Source organism: Oryzias latipes, chromosome 13, assembly GCF_002234675.1.
Source record: "Oryzias latipes chromosome 13, ASM223467v1".
Taxonomy (NCBI): domain Eukaryota; kingdom Metazoa; phylum Chordata; class Actinopteri; order Beloniformes; family Adrianichthyidae; genus Oryzias; species Oryzias latipes.
The window spans coordinates 19,645,199-19,661,416 of NC_019871.2; the positions used below are offsets into that span (position 1 = coordinate 19,645,199).

At 39.0% G+C, this 16,218-nt stretch overlaps 1 protein-coding gene and 1 long non-coding RNA gene across 2 annotated transcripts; one reads left to right on the forward strand and one right to left on the reverse strand.

Annotated features, from left to right (window-relative positions):
- Positions 1 to 1,954: 1,954 nt before the first annotated feature.
- Positions 1,955 to 13,310, reverse strand: LOC101157147 (phosphatidylinositol transfer protein alpha isoform). The gene is made up of 12 exons (XM_023961576.1): positions 13,121 to 13,310; positions 10,571 to 10,601; positions 8,839 to 8,984; positions 8,505 to 8,596; positions 8,310 to 8,317; positions 7,369 to 7,443; positions 5,094 to 5,177; positions 4,313 to 4,390; positions 4,109 to 4,219; positions 3,845 to 3,967; positions 2,881 to 2,939; positions 1,955 to 2,808 (listed from the first exon to the last, which is right to left on the reverse strand). The coding sequence occupies exons 1-11, from the start codon at positions 13,135 to 13,137 to the stop codon at positions 2,895 to 2,897; spliced, it is 810 nt and encodes a 269-aa protein (XP_023817344.1). The 5' UTR covers positions 13,138 to 13,310; the 3' UTR covers positions 1,955 to 2,808; positions 2,881 to 2,894.
- A 32-nt stretch (positions 13,311 to 13,342) lies between these two features.
- On the forward strand, positions 13,343 to 14,252 carry LOC110016231. Its single transcript, XR_002291542.1, has 2 exons — positions 13,343 to 13,585; positions 13,711 to 14,252. It is a non-coding gene; the product is annotated as an uncharacterized LOC110016231 (long non-coding RNA).
- The last annotated feature ends 1,966 nt before the right edge of the window (positions 14,253 to 16,218 follow it).

Genomic DNA, 16,218 nt, shown 5'->3' on the forward strand with positions numbered 1-16,218 from the left:
GTGTTAGCAAAACAATGAAACGATAGCGTGAGTTAAAACATTTTTCAGCCATCATATCGTTGTCATTATTTACTTTTCTTTACTCTCCGCCGTTTTAGAAGGTCATGTAAGACCACATCTTGGAAACTTGGGTATCAAAATATTTTCGAGTTTTCCATGGGAAATTACGACAAACGGGGTCGTTTATGTGCAAACTTCAGCTCAGACACATCGCTTAGTATTTTACGTAAATTGCGCAGCTGCACAGAAATGCTGGATAATGTAAAAATAAAGCCCCAACATCCTCCAAACTTACCTTGTGATTGATGTTGAAGTTATTTATCTTTTTTTCGCTCCTGATGATAAAGTCTCTGAGGAATGACGTTTTCTTGTTGTCGCTTTGATCAGCGTGACAAAATATGCTCGTTTTTTTCATTTTTCCCAACTTTATTGAAACAAAATGTGCTCGTAACTGTACAGTGTGCCAGGCTCAGATGCAATTATGTTGACCAATCGTTGCTAAATGGTGTAACGTCATTATTTGGGTTGGTCAGATTGTGCTGACAAGGGGGATCATTAAAGTGCAGGCAACTTTCTTTTGCACAACATTCAGAGCACACGTTGGTAAGGAAGTTTTATGAAATGGGTTGCCAGATTTGGGTCTTTTTTAATTTAATTTTTGTCGCCACTTCGGGGCCCTGCTGGTGACGGGGGCCCTACGCGGCTGCGTAATTCGCGTATAGGGAGGGCCGGCCATGCCAATATTGCAGAACATATTTCACTTTTCTTTTTCCAAATATGTGTTCATTTGAATTTCTGTTGTAATTTTCGTTTGATTTTTTTTATTTGTTTCACTGCTGATCGGTCCAACGGGTGTTCATGTAGGCTGTTAATTGTAAGACTTGCTTTGTGAAGTCTTCATGTTATTTATGAGAGGCAGTATTGTCATTTTCACTTTCACGTGTTTCTTCCATCTGCCGACGGTGTCGCTGTTTCTCATTTCACCTGTTTTTGTGCGTACGCCTGGGTCAGAGCTTGCGTGAAGGACCGCACATTTTCCCGTCAAGTTTGCTTTTTATAAATCTCAACTATTGCGTAGAGAGTGGCGTACGCCTTCTTTTGTACGTACGCAACGTTTATAAATGAGGCCCCTGATCCTTCCCCCCTCTAATTGGTATACTAGATTATTCCAATAAGGAACAACAGAGGGAATGGACACATCTTTCTGAAAAAGTGAGCGTATACGGCGATTTGTGTTTACATGAAGAAAGGCAAATCTGGCCAAATTCTATTTTAGTTGCGTCAATTGGTAATAAAGTTGGACTCTGCAATGATGAAGTGACGGCTCCACAACAGCTTCAAAAACATTCTAGTAGGGCTGTGCCATACGGCTAAAAACAAAATATATTTCACAATAACCATTTTATTTCAACATCTCGATTAGAAGTTTCCTGGACACAAAGTGCAACTAAATACAAGCCGATTATCTCTTTGAAAATCTTAAGTTTAAAATCACATTTTAAGATTGAAAGATGGAATTAATGACATGACACATGTGGACATGACAATGCACACGTATGTGGAACCAGGTTAATGTCTGCTTTTATTCAAAACTTAAGCCCCCCCAAAGAAAAACAAGTTTAAAGAAAACATGACCAATAACTGAAGGTTGCTGGGTTTTCTGAACTCCAGTCAGCATGGTCACCAAACTCACCTGATTCTGCTCCTCATTGAGCTCAACAGATGGATATTTGCATTTATGCAAAGAAACCTGGAACGCAGCCAAGATGGTGGACTGGAGATCAGGAGAGCGCAGCTTTAATATTTAATCAAAAGATTACCAGAACCCAAAGGTCTGATGAGCTAATCTTAATTAGAATCACGATGACAAAAACCAAATGTTTTGATCATTCCAATAGTAACAGCTTCCAAGGAGCTTTTTCCCCCTTCATAAAAAGAAAAAAGAAAAACGAAGAAAAATAAAATTGGTTTTAATGTAATGCACCATCATATAATTACAACCATCCAGATTCATATAGACTTACAGAACAAAAACAGTCAAGACAAAACTTTAATTTCCTAGGTAATTATAAATCAGCTTAGTTCCGAATCTTAGTGAACTTGATGGAAAGACAAAAAACAAAACAATCAGGTATTTGACAAAAGGCACTCTTAACATTATGACATCAATGTGTAAATTTTTACTTCAAAACATTTTAATAAACCAAATCTGTCTTTTTTCTGCTTTCATCCACCTACAATTTAATTAACCACTAATTTCTTTATGAAATCTTAAGTGCTGCAGGAGTTTACAAATACTGGACAGAAACCGGAATACAGGCACCTGTAATATGAAAACGTCCAACTTTGCCAAATACATCATTTCTGTTCTTTGCAGAGAAAAACAGGTGGGAAATTTTGACCGGCTGTTGTAACACCCTCCTCTTTCCATCCTCCAAAAATACAAACAATTACAGCCAATACCACACTAAAAGGTAAACCAATGAGTTTAAAAAAAAAAAGATACCAGTGATAAAGAAACAACCCCACCTTTGCTTTAGAAAATTCCCTCCACAGTGCAGACGTGTCAGTTTGTAAACCTGCTTTAAAAAAAAAAAAAAGTATCCAAATCCAGAGCAGCTGTACCTTTATTCAACAGTTGTACATAAATATGCACCATTGCCTCCCAGGATCGAGCTCTTATTAAGAGCAGAACATTTATTAGGATGAAAGGTGTTTTTTTTTCTGAACAAAGCTTAGAAAGCAGCTGTTGTTCCGGTCTGGAGTCTGAGCTCAGTAGAAGAAGGAGACTCCTTCTGTATTCAAGATCTGAAAAAAAGAAAAGGGATGCTAGAAGGGTTAAAAAAAATATGTACATTTAGATGAAAAGGTTATGCTCACCGCGTGACTTTCTGTCAATCATCTGCTCCCATCCCTTTAACTTCATCATTCTTCCTCATCTGTGACAAGAAGAAGAAAAAAAAAACAAGCCTGGTTACAAGAAGGTTTTAAATCGGCTCCATTTGAGACAGCATGCAGTGCTGATTTGTCAGAATGGCCTTTGAATTGTGTCGCAGTTCATAGAGATGGAAAAAGAAAATAAAAGCTGTGCTTTGTCAACTCCATTATCTCTGATCAGCTGCTAGCCAAGCTAAACATTAACTTTTAAAGCTTCCAGATCTGAACTTTCTTTATTTAAAAAGAAAAAAGGGAAGGAGAAGTGATGGTTCCACAACTGCTTCAAAAATGTTCTCCAAGTAGGACTGGGCTACATGGCTAAAAAACAGAATATATTTCACTAAAACTATTTTATTTCAACATTTCCATTGGAAGTTGGCCTGGACATAAAGACAAAATGCTTCTCGCACTCAACAGAGTGGCTTTGTTTCAGGGGTTGAAACAAATTAATTCCCACTTTTGGTAGTAGCAGCCTTAAAACAGATTTTGTTGTTTGTAGTCAGAAGTCACCAAACAGAACCCGTTTTGGGAACAAGCTCCTCTCTCTATGCTAACTTTTATTTTAACGTCTGCACGTAGCGAGAAACAGGCGGGCTGACCCTACTCTGAACAACGGAAGCCCAAAAAAGCTGAGTGCTGGAAAAAAATAAAAAACAGATTTTACCAACCAAAAAATATCTTACAACAGATTTAAATTCATAAATACAATCAATTTATGGCCCAGCCTGATCTCCAAGCAAAAGAAGAAAATAAAACAAAGCTCCATATATATTTATGGTCTCTTTGAATGGTTGTTCCTCATCTTTTAAAGCAAATATTATTTAATAATCAACTCCATCTTGTCTCAGTTCTCTAAATTAACAGATGGAGCACTAAAAAAAATTGAGACTTGCTCCAGTCCTGTTACCTCGTCCAGCTCCCTCTTGGTCTCCTCCTCCATTCTGCGGATGTCATCCATTGTCAGTTCAATCCACTTGTCGATGCTGCAGAACAACTGTCTGTGGAAGTGGGTGAACAAACGCTTCTCCACCTGGACACGGTGGGTGGATGAGGGACAGCGTTAGAACAGAACTGAAGCGTTTGATACTTTAAGTGAGGAGTGGAGTTTTGGCCACCAGAGGGCGACAATACAAATGCTAAAACAAGACAAATGAATCTAATCATTTCATACCTTTTGGATGTAATTTTCTATTCTATTTTGAAGTCCCAGCCACTTGAACTCCACAGTGACCAGCTTGTAGGCACACATGTGTGGACAGTTAGGGTTGTTAGGAAGTTCACTCTGCACGAAACCCAAAGTTGTACACATAAAAATCATAATCTCCAGTTTACAAATAGTAAATAAAGCATGGTTGAGAGCAGGAACGGATGGTACCTTCCAGTCAGGACCCAGAGGCCCTCTGCCCGTCTTCTCCGACTTAAAGATGGATGGATCCTGATCTGCCTTGTAGTCCTGAGGAGTAAATGTAGGTACACGTGAAAAAACAGGCCAGTTTCACAGCATATATTTAGTATCTTGATTGCTATTAAAAAAAAGGGCAGAGTCCCTATACTTCTTTGGAACCAAAGAGGAAGATCTGAGCATTTTTTATTATGAGAAGACGGTTTATAAATGCTTCCAAACCTGGTGATCTTATCCAGAACCTCCCATGCAGTTTGTACGTAAACTGGAGCCATTTCTGTTCCGTTTTTAAACAAGAATTCCTTTACTTCCCCATATCCACTATTTCTGCACATTTTCATCTGTCAAAATATATTAATGGTTTGTATCTATAAGCTCCTCCCATCAGTCTTTTGTTTACATTTGCCATGGCCCATCACGCGCATTTCAGGTTATACAAGTAGTCCTTTGATCTAAGAGGATCCTGTGACAGTAGTCTATAGTAATCATTTGATTTCATTCTAAATAAAGTTAGTTTCTGAGAATTCTGCTCAGCAGCAGCTGGGGAATGATGGAAAGCAAACCAGATGTTCCTCAGCAGGAAAAGGGTCAAAAACTGTCCAATGAGCATTTGACAGAATTTTCCAAATCCTCATCTTAGTTTAAAACAGGAGGAGGTTCTTACAAATAAATACTCAGCTCAAAAGGTGAACAGGACAAAGGAGCTGACGATGCACAGGACTTTGACTTTATAGCTCTTAAGGCTTTCTGTCACCTTTGAACTGATGGAGTTTTTGTCAGCGATGTCAATGTTAACAACCTCAACGTTGCCCCATGTTTTCTCATCCAGTCCGTGTACCTGCAAAGAAACATTTAAAGTGAAGGGCACAATTTGGAACTAAAATTAAAAAAAGTATATATAGAGGTTTAAGCCTTGCGGGTTTCATTGGATATTTAAAAAATGGTTTACTGTGTATAAGAGCAGACAACAAAGACTCTCGAATCAATAAAGTCTGCAGCTGCACGTGCATGCATCTGCCCTCAATTCAACCTTTGAGTGCTCGTCGAGCGTCTGCTGAAGCAAAGGAGTATTAGTATCCCAGGAGGATTTTCTACACCTGAACCGTTTAAAACACCGAGGAACCGTACTTGGATCAACTAAAATGGAACTTTTAGATGAGATTGGAAAATCCAAACATGCAGATAATACAGAAAAGCTCAAATGTGTTGACATTTTGACATCAGCAAACATTAAAATGTGATTGCCTATAATTTTTATCACAGGTATACCTCAGCTATAAGAGACAAAATAAGAAAAGAAAAAAAATCCAGAATAATAACATGGTCTGATTTTTAAAGAATTTGCAAATTATGGTAGAAAATAAGTATTTGGTCGATAATAGTTCAACTCAATACTTTATTTTAAAACATTTGTTTGCAACGACAGCAGTCAAACGTTTTCTTTAAGTCTTCACAAGGTTTTCACATACTGTTGCTGGTATTTTGGCCCATTCCTCCATGCAGATCTCTAGAGCTGGGATGTTTTGGGCGTGTTGCTGGGCAACACAGACTTTAAACTCCCTCCAAAGATTCTCTATGGGGTTGAGCTCTGGAGACTGGCTAGTCCACTCCAAGACCTTGAAATGCTTCTTACCAAGCCACTCCTTCGTTACCCGGGCTTTGTCTTTGGGATTGTTGTCAAGCTGAAAGACCCAATCATGTTTCATCTTCAAGGCCCTTGCTGATGGAAGAAGGTTTTCACTTAATATCTGACGATACATGACTGCAATCAGTCTTTTCTTTACACGGTCAGTCGTCCTAGTCCCTTTGCTGAAAAACAGCCCCAAAGCATGATGTTTGCTCCCCTGTCATTCACTAGGTCCCCCAGTGTGGTTCTGGGATTTTAGCTCACCGTTCTTGTGATCATCCTGACCCCATGGGGTGAGATCTTGCAGGAAGCCCCAGATGGAGGGAGATTATCAGTGGTCTTACATGTCTTCCATTTCCTAATAATTGCTCCCACAGTAGATTTCTTCACACCAAGCTGCTTACCTATTGCAGATTCAGTCTTCCCAGCCTGGTGCAGATCAATAATTTGGTTTCTGGTGTCCTTAGACAGCTCTTTGGTCTTGACCATAGTGGAGTTTGGAGTGTGACTGTCTGAGGTTGTGGACAGGTATCTTTTATATAGATAACGAGTTCAAACAGGTGCCATTAATAAAGGTAATGAGGATCCTCATTTAGAAGAAGTTACAGGGGGGTATTCCAGGAAGCATGTTTAAACTAGCCTGACTTTAAGCCTGAACTCTGGCTGAAATCCCCCTGAACTTGCTTACTCTGGGTATGTCGGTTCCAAAAGACCGGATATGAGTTAGCGTAATTACGCTTGACTTTGTAACCCTGGGTTAATGCACGTGCATTAACGTGCGTTTCCACCCTCTCACGGTGGAAAAAGTATTACCTGAGCTTCTTCATCCACTAAATCATCTTTAAATGGACTCATCATGCTGCTTCACCTCTCTGAAAACAAACTAAACTTCAACTAAACCTGCTCCAGACCAGGTTATGTTCAGAGCATGAGTTGCCATGGCAACTTGACATGCCCTGAAACATACCTCCATTTCTGGTACCGAAAGCTGAGGTTATCAGCTTCCTTAGCCTCAAACTTACCATGAAAGCTAGCATAACCTGCTTTCTGGAATACCCCCCAGGTCTGTGAAATCTAGAAATCTTGCTTGTTTGTAGGTGACCAAATACTTGTTTTCAACCATAGTTTACAAATAAATTCTTTAAAAATCAGACTTTCTGAATTTATTTCTTATTTTGTCTCTCGTAGTTAAGGTACACCTATGATGAAAATTACAGGCCTCTCTCCTCTTTTTAAGTGAACAATTGGTGGCCAACCAAATACTTTTTTTGCCCCACTGTACATTCATTTCTGCAAACACAGCAACTTTCACCACTGTAGTCTCTGCACTTAGACCAATTCCTCCTTAGTCTGTTACAGTTTCTGCAGAGTTTTTTCCCACGGTTTTACAGTTAACACTTACGTTCTCCTGGTTCCCCATGTCAGGTTTGTGCCACGTCTCAATCTTAATAAGGAACTTATCTTTCATGTAGGTGTTCTGTATGGAGACATAATGACAGTTCTGTCAACCCGTAAAAAAAACATCACACGCAAACAAATAACAGAAGTTTTCACAAGTTCATAACATTTTAGTGTTTTGTGGAGCATTTTGGCTTCAGGTGGACGTCTAACAAAAATCCTGGTTTAGGTTTCAGTTCATTCACATGTTTTCCATCAAAAGTGCAGCAAAAGTCAAACAGTGGAGTTTTTCACATTTAAGTCAACATTTCTCACCTTTAACCTTTTGACTTAAATACAGCAAACTGCACACGGTACATTAAAAACTAAAAACATTGACTTTATAATGCACTTTAACACCTGAAACATTAATACACCAACAAACTTTTCTTTTCATTTGTCACAGTCCGATATTTATCATTTTCTCATCATTTCACACCTGCCTTTAATGACTGCCACTGCAGGGCTTCTGCAGAGCCTGATGATGAGCTGAATCTTGGCATTTATGTAATTCGATATGAATCAGGAGTGCATAAGCAGAGCAACATAAACATAGGGTTGGAAAACGCTGCTCTAGAAGGATGCTCCATGTAGCTGCTCTACACCAGGGCTGGCCAGGCCTGATCCTCAAGAGACACAACCCTGCCTGTGTTCCAGCTCTCCCTGAACTGTTTGATGTTGACTTCCTAAATCAGGTGTGTTCAGTAAAATGAGCATATGGAATCACCTGAGTTGACCAATTAGGAGAAAGCTGGGCAGGGAGAGCTGGAAAGCAGGCAGGGTTGAGGCGCTTTAGGACCAGCCCTGCTCTACACAAATGCTCTATGTGTGCCCACTGTGATCCCACATGAGAAAAAAGGTAGAATTGTTCAAGGTAAGGATGATAAATGGTAAAAGCTCACTCACTGTAAGGACTGCATCAGAAGAACCACGGCGGGAAATAGACCAATCAGGAACAGAAAGAAGAAAAACATTTTCAAGCACAGACAAACAGTTACATTTAAATTCAAAAATGTAATCAAATATGTTTTAAACCTAACACTGGAGCAGGACATGTGGCAAATGAAAAAGTACCACGACAGTCTGAAAGGCGGGACTCACTCGTTCGACAGTAAGGATAAGCGTTCCAGGCCTTCTCGTGAATCTCTAGTGAACCTTTTGGAGCCACAGTCTTGATAAAAGCTGGCACTTTGCTGCAAAAACATCAATGCAGATAAGAGAACACATTGTGTCAAAGCTGCTGTCCTAAGCATAACAGAGCAGCGTCTGCTGTAGATTAAAGGCTGCATCATTGTTAACATTTCAAGTAATGTGTAAGTAAGGAAATCCATCATTTGTTTTCTGAAGGTCTCTCTTTATTTTCACAGTCAGCCTTAAACATGTGAATCTGCTGATCAACAGCTGTGCTAAGGGTGGAAGGGATGGAGGTTCATACCTCTGCAGGTGGTAGACCTTGTGGGTGAACTGTCCCTTCTCACCATTCTCCTCATACGGCTCATTGACCAACACCTCCACGCCTTCTCCTCCACCCGTTTCACTCTTACTGGCTTCTGCTACGGCGTACAGCTGCCCCACTTGGTACTAAAGACAAAAGAGATTTTCACATGACAGCTTTTCCAGGAAAATCCTTTTGCTCCATTTGGATTAACCTCAGTATGGTTCTCATTCTCTGAACATCTCAAGTCAGAATATGCTTAAAGAAAAGCAGCAGAACAGGAGACAAATTGTTTGAGGAATTGTTTAATGACCAAGAAAAAGCACAAGCTGCAGTAAACTGCTCAGAACTCCTACGATGGAGCATTAGGGCCACCATAAACAAATATTTGAGATTGAAGTTGTAAAATTAGGAGAGAAGTCAAAATTTTATGAGGAAATTTATAAATTTGTGAATGAAAAAGTTGTACTTTCCCAAGGAAAAGGTCATGTTTTGTCTGTATTTTCATGAAAATAATGTCATACAGGAAAAATGATAACTTTTTGAAGCATACATTTATAACACTTCTCTTGTAAATTGTTGAATTATTTTTTCATAATTGTAGGGTTTTTTAAACTCATAACATTTTTACTTTTCCAAAAATGTATGACTATATTGTGGTTAACTGTTTATTTTTTAATAATTGTATGACTCAATTTTACAAATTTATTCTCATAAATTGTTGAATATTTTTCTTCATAATTGTATTAGTTTTTTTTCTCCCATTTGTTTGTTTTACTTCTTGTAATGGTGGCCTTAATACACTATTGTTAAACTCCTGCCAAGGCCAATGTTAACTTTTTCCGTAACTGAGAATAAACATTTTATTTCTATGAGTGTTGCTCAGACTAAAGTTTCCACAGTTTAAGACTTTTCGTTTCACATTCTTCCTCTTCCTGGAGTCTTCCTGAGTCTGAGATTATGTTTGTTTTAGTCAAATTACAGGTCATTTTGGCCGGTTTGTCAGAAATTTGAATTATGTTCTAAACAACACAAACACATCCGTGATCCTGTGATTCAGAACATGTGACTTCCACTGTCCATTTCAGTGGAGCTGGGAGCTCCGCCTCTGGGAGAAGCCAGTCAGGAATGCAGCACGCCGTGTTTGACCAGAAAGCCTCAACAGCATTAGGAGCGTATAAAGCCAAACACACAATGTTCAGCTGTGAGGCGAAAACAGTTTAAGTTAACAATGACATGTTCAGACAAGCTGCTGACAAAAGGATGAACGTTATTCTTTTGTATCAAAACTAGAATCACTGGATCTCAGACTTTTTCTGCTTTTTTACAAACCTGACACAACGACTTTTTCAGTTTTAAACTACACCCAGCTGTCTGAGGCCTTCAAAACACACAGCCTGAGTTTATGAAGACGGAGAATGAAAAGGAATAAACACTAAAAACACCTTTAACAACAACTGAACACAAAGTTCTTGTTGCTTGCGGTGCAACATGGATTTAGAAGAACAAAATGTCTGCGATTCGAAACCCGCAACTCTGTCAGATGTTTGGATGACCCACATGTGACGCAGCAGAGATTGTAAAAAATAGTAAGAATAGATAATACAAAAGGAAACATCCTACAGATGTACTTTGTGGATATCAGCTCTTTATCTACATCTAGAGCATGTCCACCATGTCAATGATAAAGCACCATCCATGATAAAATAAAAGTTAGTATAAAGTTCTGTACCTCTTCCACTGAGACGGGCAGAACGATCCGGCTGTAAGGAAACAAAAACACAAGAAAACATTAACAGCGGGAAAACCTCAGAACAACCACAGTAACACGTCTGAACAGTCACACCAAGAGAAGGTCCTGGAGTCCATAAACAGGTCAGTAACTAAAGTGACTGACCGACTTGTTCAAGAACATCCAGTAGCAGATCCACCTGCGATTAACATGTGGCTGGATGTGGACCAAGAGCTATCAGGTCTTTGGTTTGTCCCTGATAGAAGTATCTCCATGAGTCAGACACTAAACACCACATCGGTTCACCCACACTTTCCTCTATGATATACGCTCATATGGGAGATTTTAAACACGCCATGGTACAAATACTTTTCATATATTTGGTCTAAATAATCCCTTTAATACAAAACAACCAGTGTTCCATGTAGAAATGCATGAAAACCAAAAAAGTCCAAATGTTTTTCCATTCAGCCTGTGTTCACAGGAGTGGTTACTCCAGTGGGTGTGTCTCCCTTCATGTTTGAGGTAGAACAAATGGGGCGTGAGCTTCAGATGGGGAAATTTCTGAGCTGGATCCATTATCTGAGGAAGCCTTCAACAGCACATCCCCTTTTCACACCTGCAGTTCCACATTAAGTGGCTCTACACTCACGTTTTGGAGACTTTTTTTTAAGAATTAAGTCATTTCACAAAACTATAAAAGAAAAATTCAACATTAAAAAAAAGGAAAAACTGTTCTGAGGAGGTGGGATGTCCCAGGAGCTCCTGCTCGAATTTAGACGTTCAATCAGAGACGCAATAATACAATACGTGCAATACATGAACAAATAGCAAAACAAACAAATAGCAATAATTTCCATTTCACTGCAACAGTTTTGTTTAAATAAAAGTCGACAAAACTGAAACGATGCTCATCTACATAAGGAGGCAGGCATCTAACAAAAGGGCTACATTGGTCAACGATGTGAAGGGCTTCATCCAATTGGTCAATCGTGTAAAGGCCTCTATTTGATTAGTTAAATACTTCAAGCTACGAGACCATTGTTTCTGCATGTGTGTAAACATTTATTGCAGATTATGCGGTCTTTTGGGACACAAGCATAACACAGGCTGATGCCGCAATGACGATAAATTTGAGATTTACTGTGCAGCTCTAGTAGAGACATCAGTATATAAAGAGTCCACTCCGATCCTCTATTGATCTCCTGTAAATGTGTTCCCAGTGATCTTTTAATTATGATTGTGCCGTTTTTAGGTCAAATTAAAAAAAAAATTGCTGTTTTAAAGGACGTATTTTCTGCAGAGCAGTAGTGCTTCATTAGAAGTTGGCTTCTGAATTGTGGGCGGAACTGTTGACTCACAACACCGCCCCCCTTCCCCTTCCCTTTGCTAAGAGCTTGGAGCAGGGAGCTTGTGGCCCCCAGCTTATTTATTCTCTGCATCACAAATATGCTCTTTTTCTAGCTGCAGAAATGCAATTTTAAGTTTAATTTTCTTCATATATGTCCTGCATTATTCAGAAAAATGCTACAAGAACATGTTGAAAACACTATTTTCATTGGAGTGGGCCTTTAATGCTCTTCGGGATGGTTTATTGCAGTGATATTTTTCTTCCATATTAGTTTCCTTATCTGACTTGAAAAAACACCAGACGCGGAGTTCGGTTTTTACGCACTTGTTAAATAAAAAAAAAGCGTCGTCGGTGGATTCAGCAGAGAAAGCGCTACGTCAGCACCTGGAAAAGGCTATAAAAGCACCGCAGATGCAACAGAAAAGGCTGACGAAGAGTCATGTCATCACCGCACATGTTCACACAGTGCTGACCTCTTCCTGCCAGCACGGGAAACCCGTGCGCGTGCCCCCAAATAAAGTTGCGCGTTTCAGTGGAGACCTTGAACGCATCGGCTGAAGGCAGCCCTTTGTCTGCAACGCAAAAGCCAATTAATCATCAACTGCAGCCTGTGGAACAGGATCTGAATGCTTCATGGGAGAGGAGCTCTCCGAGCAGAAACCTGGTGCTTGATGGGATCAAATGTATCATCTTGATAACAAAAAAAATTCCTTTCAACGGCTGTGTCATGTTCTCCAGACATGTTCTCCAGAGAGAACCCAGTAACGCCGCTGAGGCCGGGTGTACTTTGAACCCCGGTCACCGGCAGGCGACAGCCAGCACCGGATGGAGCCGTGAGCGAGCAGAGAGAACACCTGACCTGCCCCATTCAGGAGTGAAAGAGTGACCATTAAACTCACGGGATCTCCAAAGGAAAGAGTTAGAAAATGTCAACGTTTGGTTTAAATCACCAAACTTCCCCACTGTGAGAAACTGAAAGTTCAGTCAAAGCCAGTTGTCATTTCCCACCTGAAGCTTTTCAGTTCGAACTCGGTTCATTCTGAGAACACCTGAACAGGTGCAGCTTTACGGGAAGAACCAGTTCACGCCCGACTCAAACTCCAGGCTTTTATGTTTAAGGAGCTCAATATTCACAGCCTCCTTCGGGAAGCAGTGGCTCACTGGTCAGCAGTAAGAGGGAAAGTTCTGGAGAAACTCACAACTCCTTGATGAGCATGGTGGTGTCCGGGCTTTGGAGGCGCGCAGAGAGGAGCTGGACCGGCAGACAGATGCTTCTTCCCGGCTGACAGGGCGCTTTTCACTCCGGCCTCTCTTCCTGGGAGATGTCGTGAGTGTTGAGGGGGCGCGGCCTGCGCACGAGGACACACCCACCTTTCTTCAGGTGAGGCTGTGTCCCCTTTAGGCACCCTCGGAACTTTATCAACCGGTTTCACCAGCTTGCACCCATTCCTGAAAAACGCCCAGCAGTGCTACCTTAGCCTAAACAGCAATGATAGTTATTAAAGCATCGATATATATGATTATTCGTTTCGCTGGACTTTGTCTTCTTTGTTTGTTTGTTTGTTTGTTTGTTTGTTTGTTTGTTTGTTTGTTTGTTTAGGTAATCCAGGATCCCGTGCGTGGACAGGTGGTTAGACAGGTACAGGGAGGAACCCTCAGCTCTGGTAAAACGTGTTTATTTAAACGATCATTTTCTGCAGTTCAACGAACTACACTGATCCGTTGCTCAACAAAGTGTTCCTGAACTTTTCTATTTCGTTTTCAAATAAACTTCTTTCCATCTTGGCAGCAGGAGGAAGTGAGAATGAAGAAAGAGGAAAAGGCAGCATGAATACTCGGACTACTGATGCATTTGAAAGAAGACTCTTATTTCATAATAAATATGTTCATCATAATGGCAAAATCCCACATTCATAAATGTAACTATAGTAACCAGAGACTTGCTTTTTTGCCCTTTTAATATTATTTTTTTTATTGTATATCATTTTTTTTCTGTATAAGTGGCTCAACTAGCAAAAAGGCGTTAAAATATAAATTATGGATTGTGAGAATAACGACCCCTTGTTCTCTCCCAATGTTTTTATTGTTCATTCTTTTATACTGAATGTATAGTTTTCTCTATGTAAAACAAACAAAAGACGTTGGTTGGAAGCTGCATGATGAGAAACATCTTTAAGCAGCTTTTAACCGAATCAGAATGTAACGTGTCAAAAAATAAGACTTTTTAAAAACTTTTTGTATCCATTTTTAAATATATGTTTTGTCAATAGAATCAAAATGTCTTTATAATGAAAGAGGGACATTCTTAATTAAAAACATCTTGTAAATTCTCAAATTGTTATTTTTTTACTTTATTAACAAATATTGCACATTCAAAATACCAAACACAAAACTCCACACTGTGTGCAATATACAATTTTCACGTTCGCCAGGAAATTGAACAAAAAAACATGATAATAACAATGTAAAACAGGTTAAGCAAAAATAATAAAGGCAAAGGAATCTGTTAAAGTTTTAAAAGAGACCAAGTTTCATCTGTTCTGACAGCTTTTTTGTTAGTGGAGGATTTTATACTGTTTATATACAGTACCACTTCTTTCTGAAAAACATAAAATACTGTTTTTTTGTTGGAATATTTACACTTGTGAATGAAGGATTTAGCCATATATATAAGTAATTTAACTACAAATATTCTCTCTGCATTAAATCTCCCTTGTGTAAAATATCCAAAAATAATATGCTCATAAAATAATCTATAATCTTCACATAGATGAGTTCTTAAAAATGTATCAAATCTTTCCAAAATAGTTGAGTGAAAGAGCAAAACCAAAAAAGATGAGGCACAGTTTCTGGTGAGAAATGACAAAATTAACAGTTTATATCCAGATCTTTTTTAAACTTGGTAAAGAAGTGTTTCACTGGATACAATTTATGAAGAACTTTGAAAGAAATTTCTCTGATTTTGTTGGTGATGAAATAGTTTTGGGGCACGGACCAAACCTTTTCCCCTCTGAATTCTACAGCCAAACCTATTCCAACATGAGCTAACATGCGGGTTTGTGGCAATCTCATTTTGAAACAGAGAACGGATACTTTGATTATTCCTGCCATCTGAAAAACATACCTTTCCACACTACAATTCTGTTAATTTGGGAGGAGAACATGGAGTATTTGAAGGAGAACTGCTACACAGAAGTTTAACACCACCTGGGATGGCTCCAGTAACCAATGCAAACTCTGCAGGTGAGACATGCAGACTATAGGTGGAAAGAAACTCAACGTATGACGTCAGGTTACCTTGTGGATTAATCAGCTGTGTCACAAGAGAAATGTTATTTTCCAACCAATTTTCAAGAAAAATACTCTTGTTTTTGTATAGAATATCTGCATTATTCCAAATATAGTAGAAATGAGGAAAAAATGTATGTTTGTAGATCAAAGTCCATGCCAATAAAATCTGTATATGAAAATTAGACAGTTTTAAAGGAATTTTCCCTATTTTAAAATTACTTAATAGAAGAAATGTCAGACCTCCAAGCTTATCAAATATATGTTTTAGCATGAAATTTCAAAATGAGGTTTCACTTTTTAAGAAGTTCTTTAACCCTTGTGCTATCCTAGGCACTTTAACATTGGGAGTTGGGTCATCTAGACCCACTAGACAGTGCTCTGAACCTTTTTTCTTCAATGATTTGTGAACCTCACTGGTGTCCATGGATTACATGAAATCTGTCCATCTTTATCCACCTTTGTCATGGTAGGGAGGACACGTCAATGTAAGGGTGGGGTCATCTAAGATAGCACAAGGGTTAAGCATTTAATTTTGAGGGCATTATTTAGAGTGGAAAAGTCCAGAAAGTCAAGTCCTCCGTCTTTTGATGAATTAATTACTACTGATTTTTGTACATAGTGGATTCTGTTTCTCCAAAGAAAATAAAAAAGTTTCTGATCAATCCTTTTTGCATTTTTACTGTCCAGAGATAGTTAGGAAGAAATGTAAACTAGTCTGGAAATTCCTTCTGCTTTGCTAAGAGGGCACGACCTTTTAGTGAAAGATCTCTTTGTAGCCAGCGGTTAAACTTATTTTGTGCTTTTGCTAAAATAAGACTATAGTTATCAGTTCTCTTTGTTTTTGATCTTTAGTTATCTGCAATCCCAAATATGTGACATTTTCTTTGACTACTATACTATTTATGGATGTTAGAGCACATTGTTTAAGAGAAAATAACTCCCATTTCTTTAGGCTTAGATGAAATCCTGATGCTTTTGAAAATGTATTTATAACTTGAAGAACCCT

Excerpts from the sequence above, each read along its gene's own strand:
- LOC101157147 (XM_023961576.1), bottom strand. Across the intron at positions 8,985-10,570 it reads TGCCCGTCTCAGTGGAAGAG|TACCAAGTGGGGCAGCTGTA; the intron begins GTACAGAACTTT and ends TTTTGTCTTTAG. Across the intron at positions 5,178-7,368 it reads ACATGGGGAACCAGGAGAAC|GTACACGGACTGGATGAGAA; the intron begins GTAAGTGTTAAC and ends GTTTCTTTGCAG.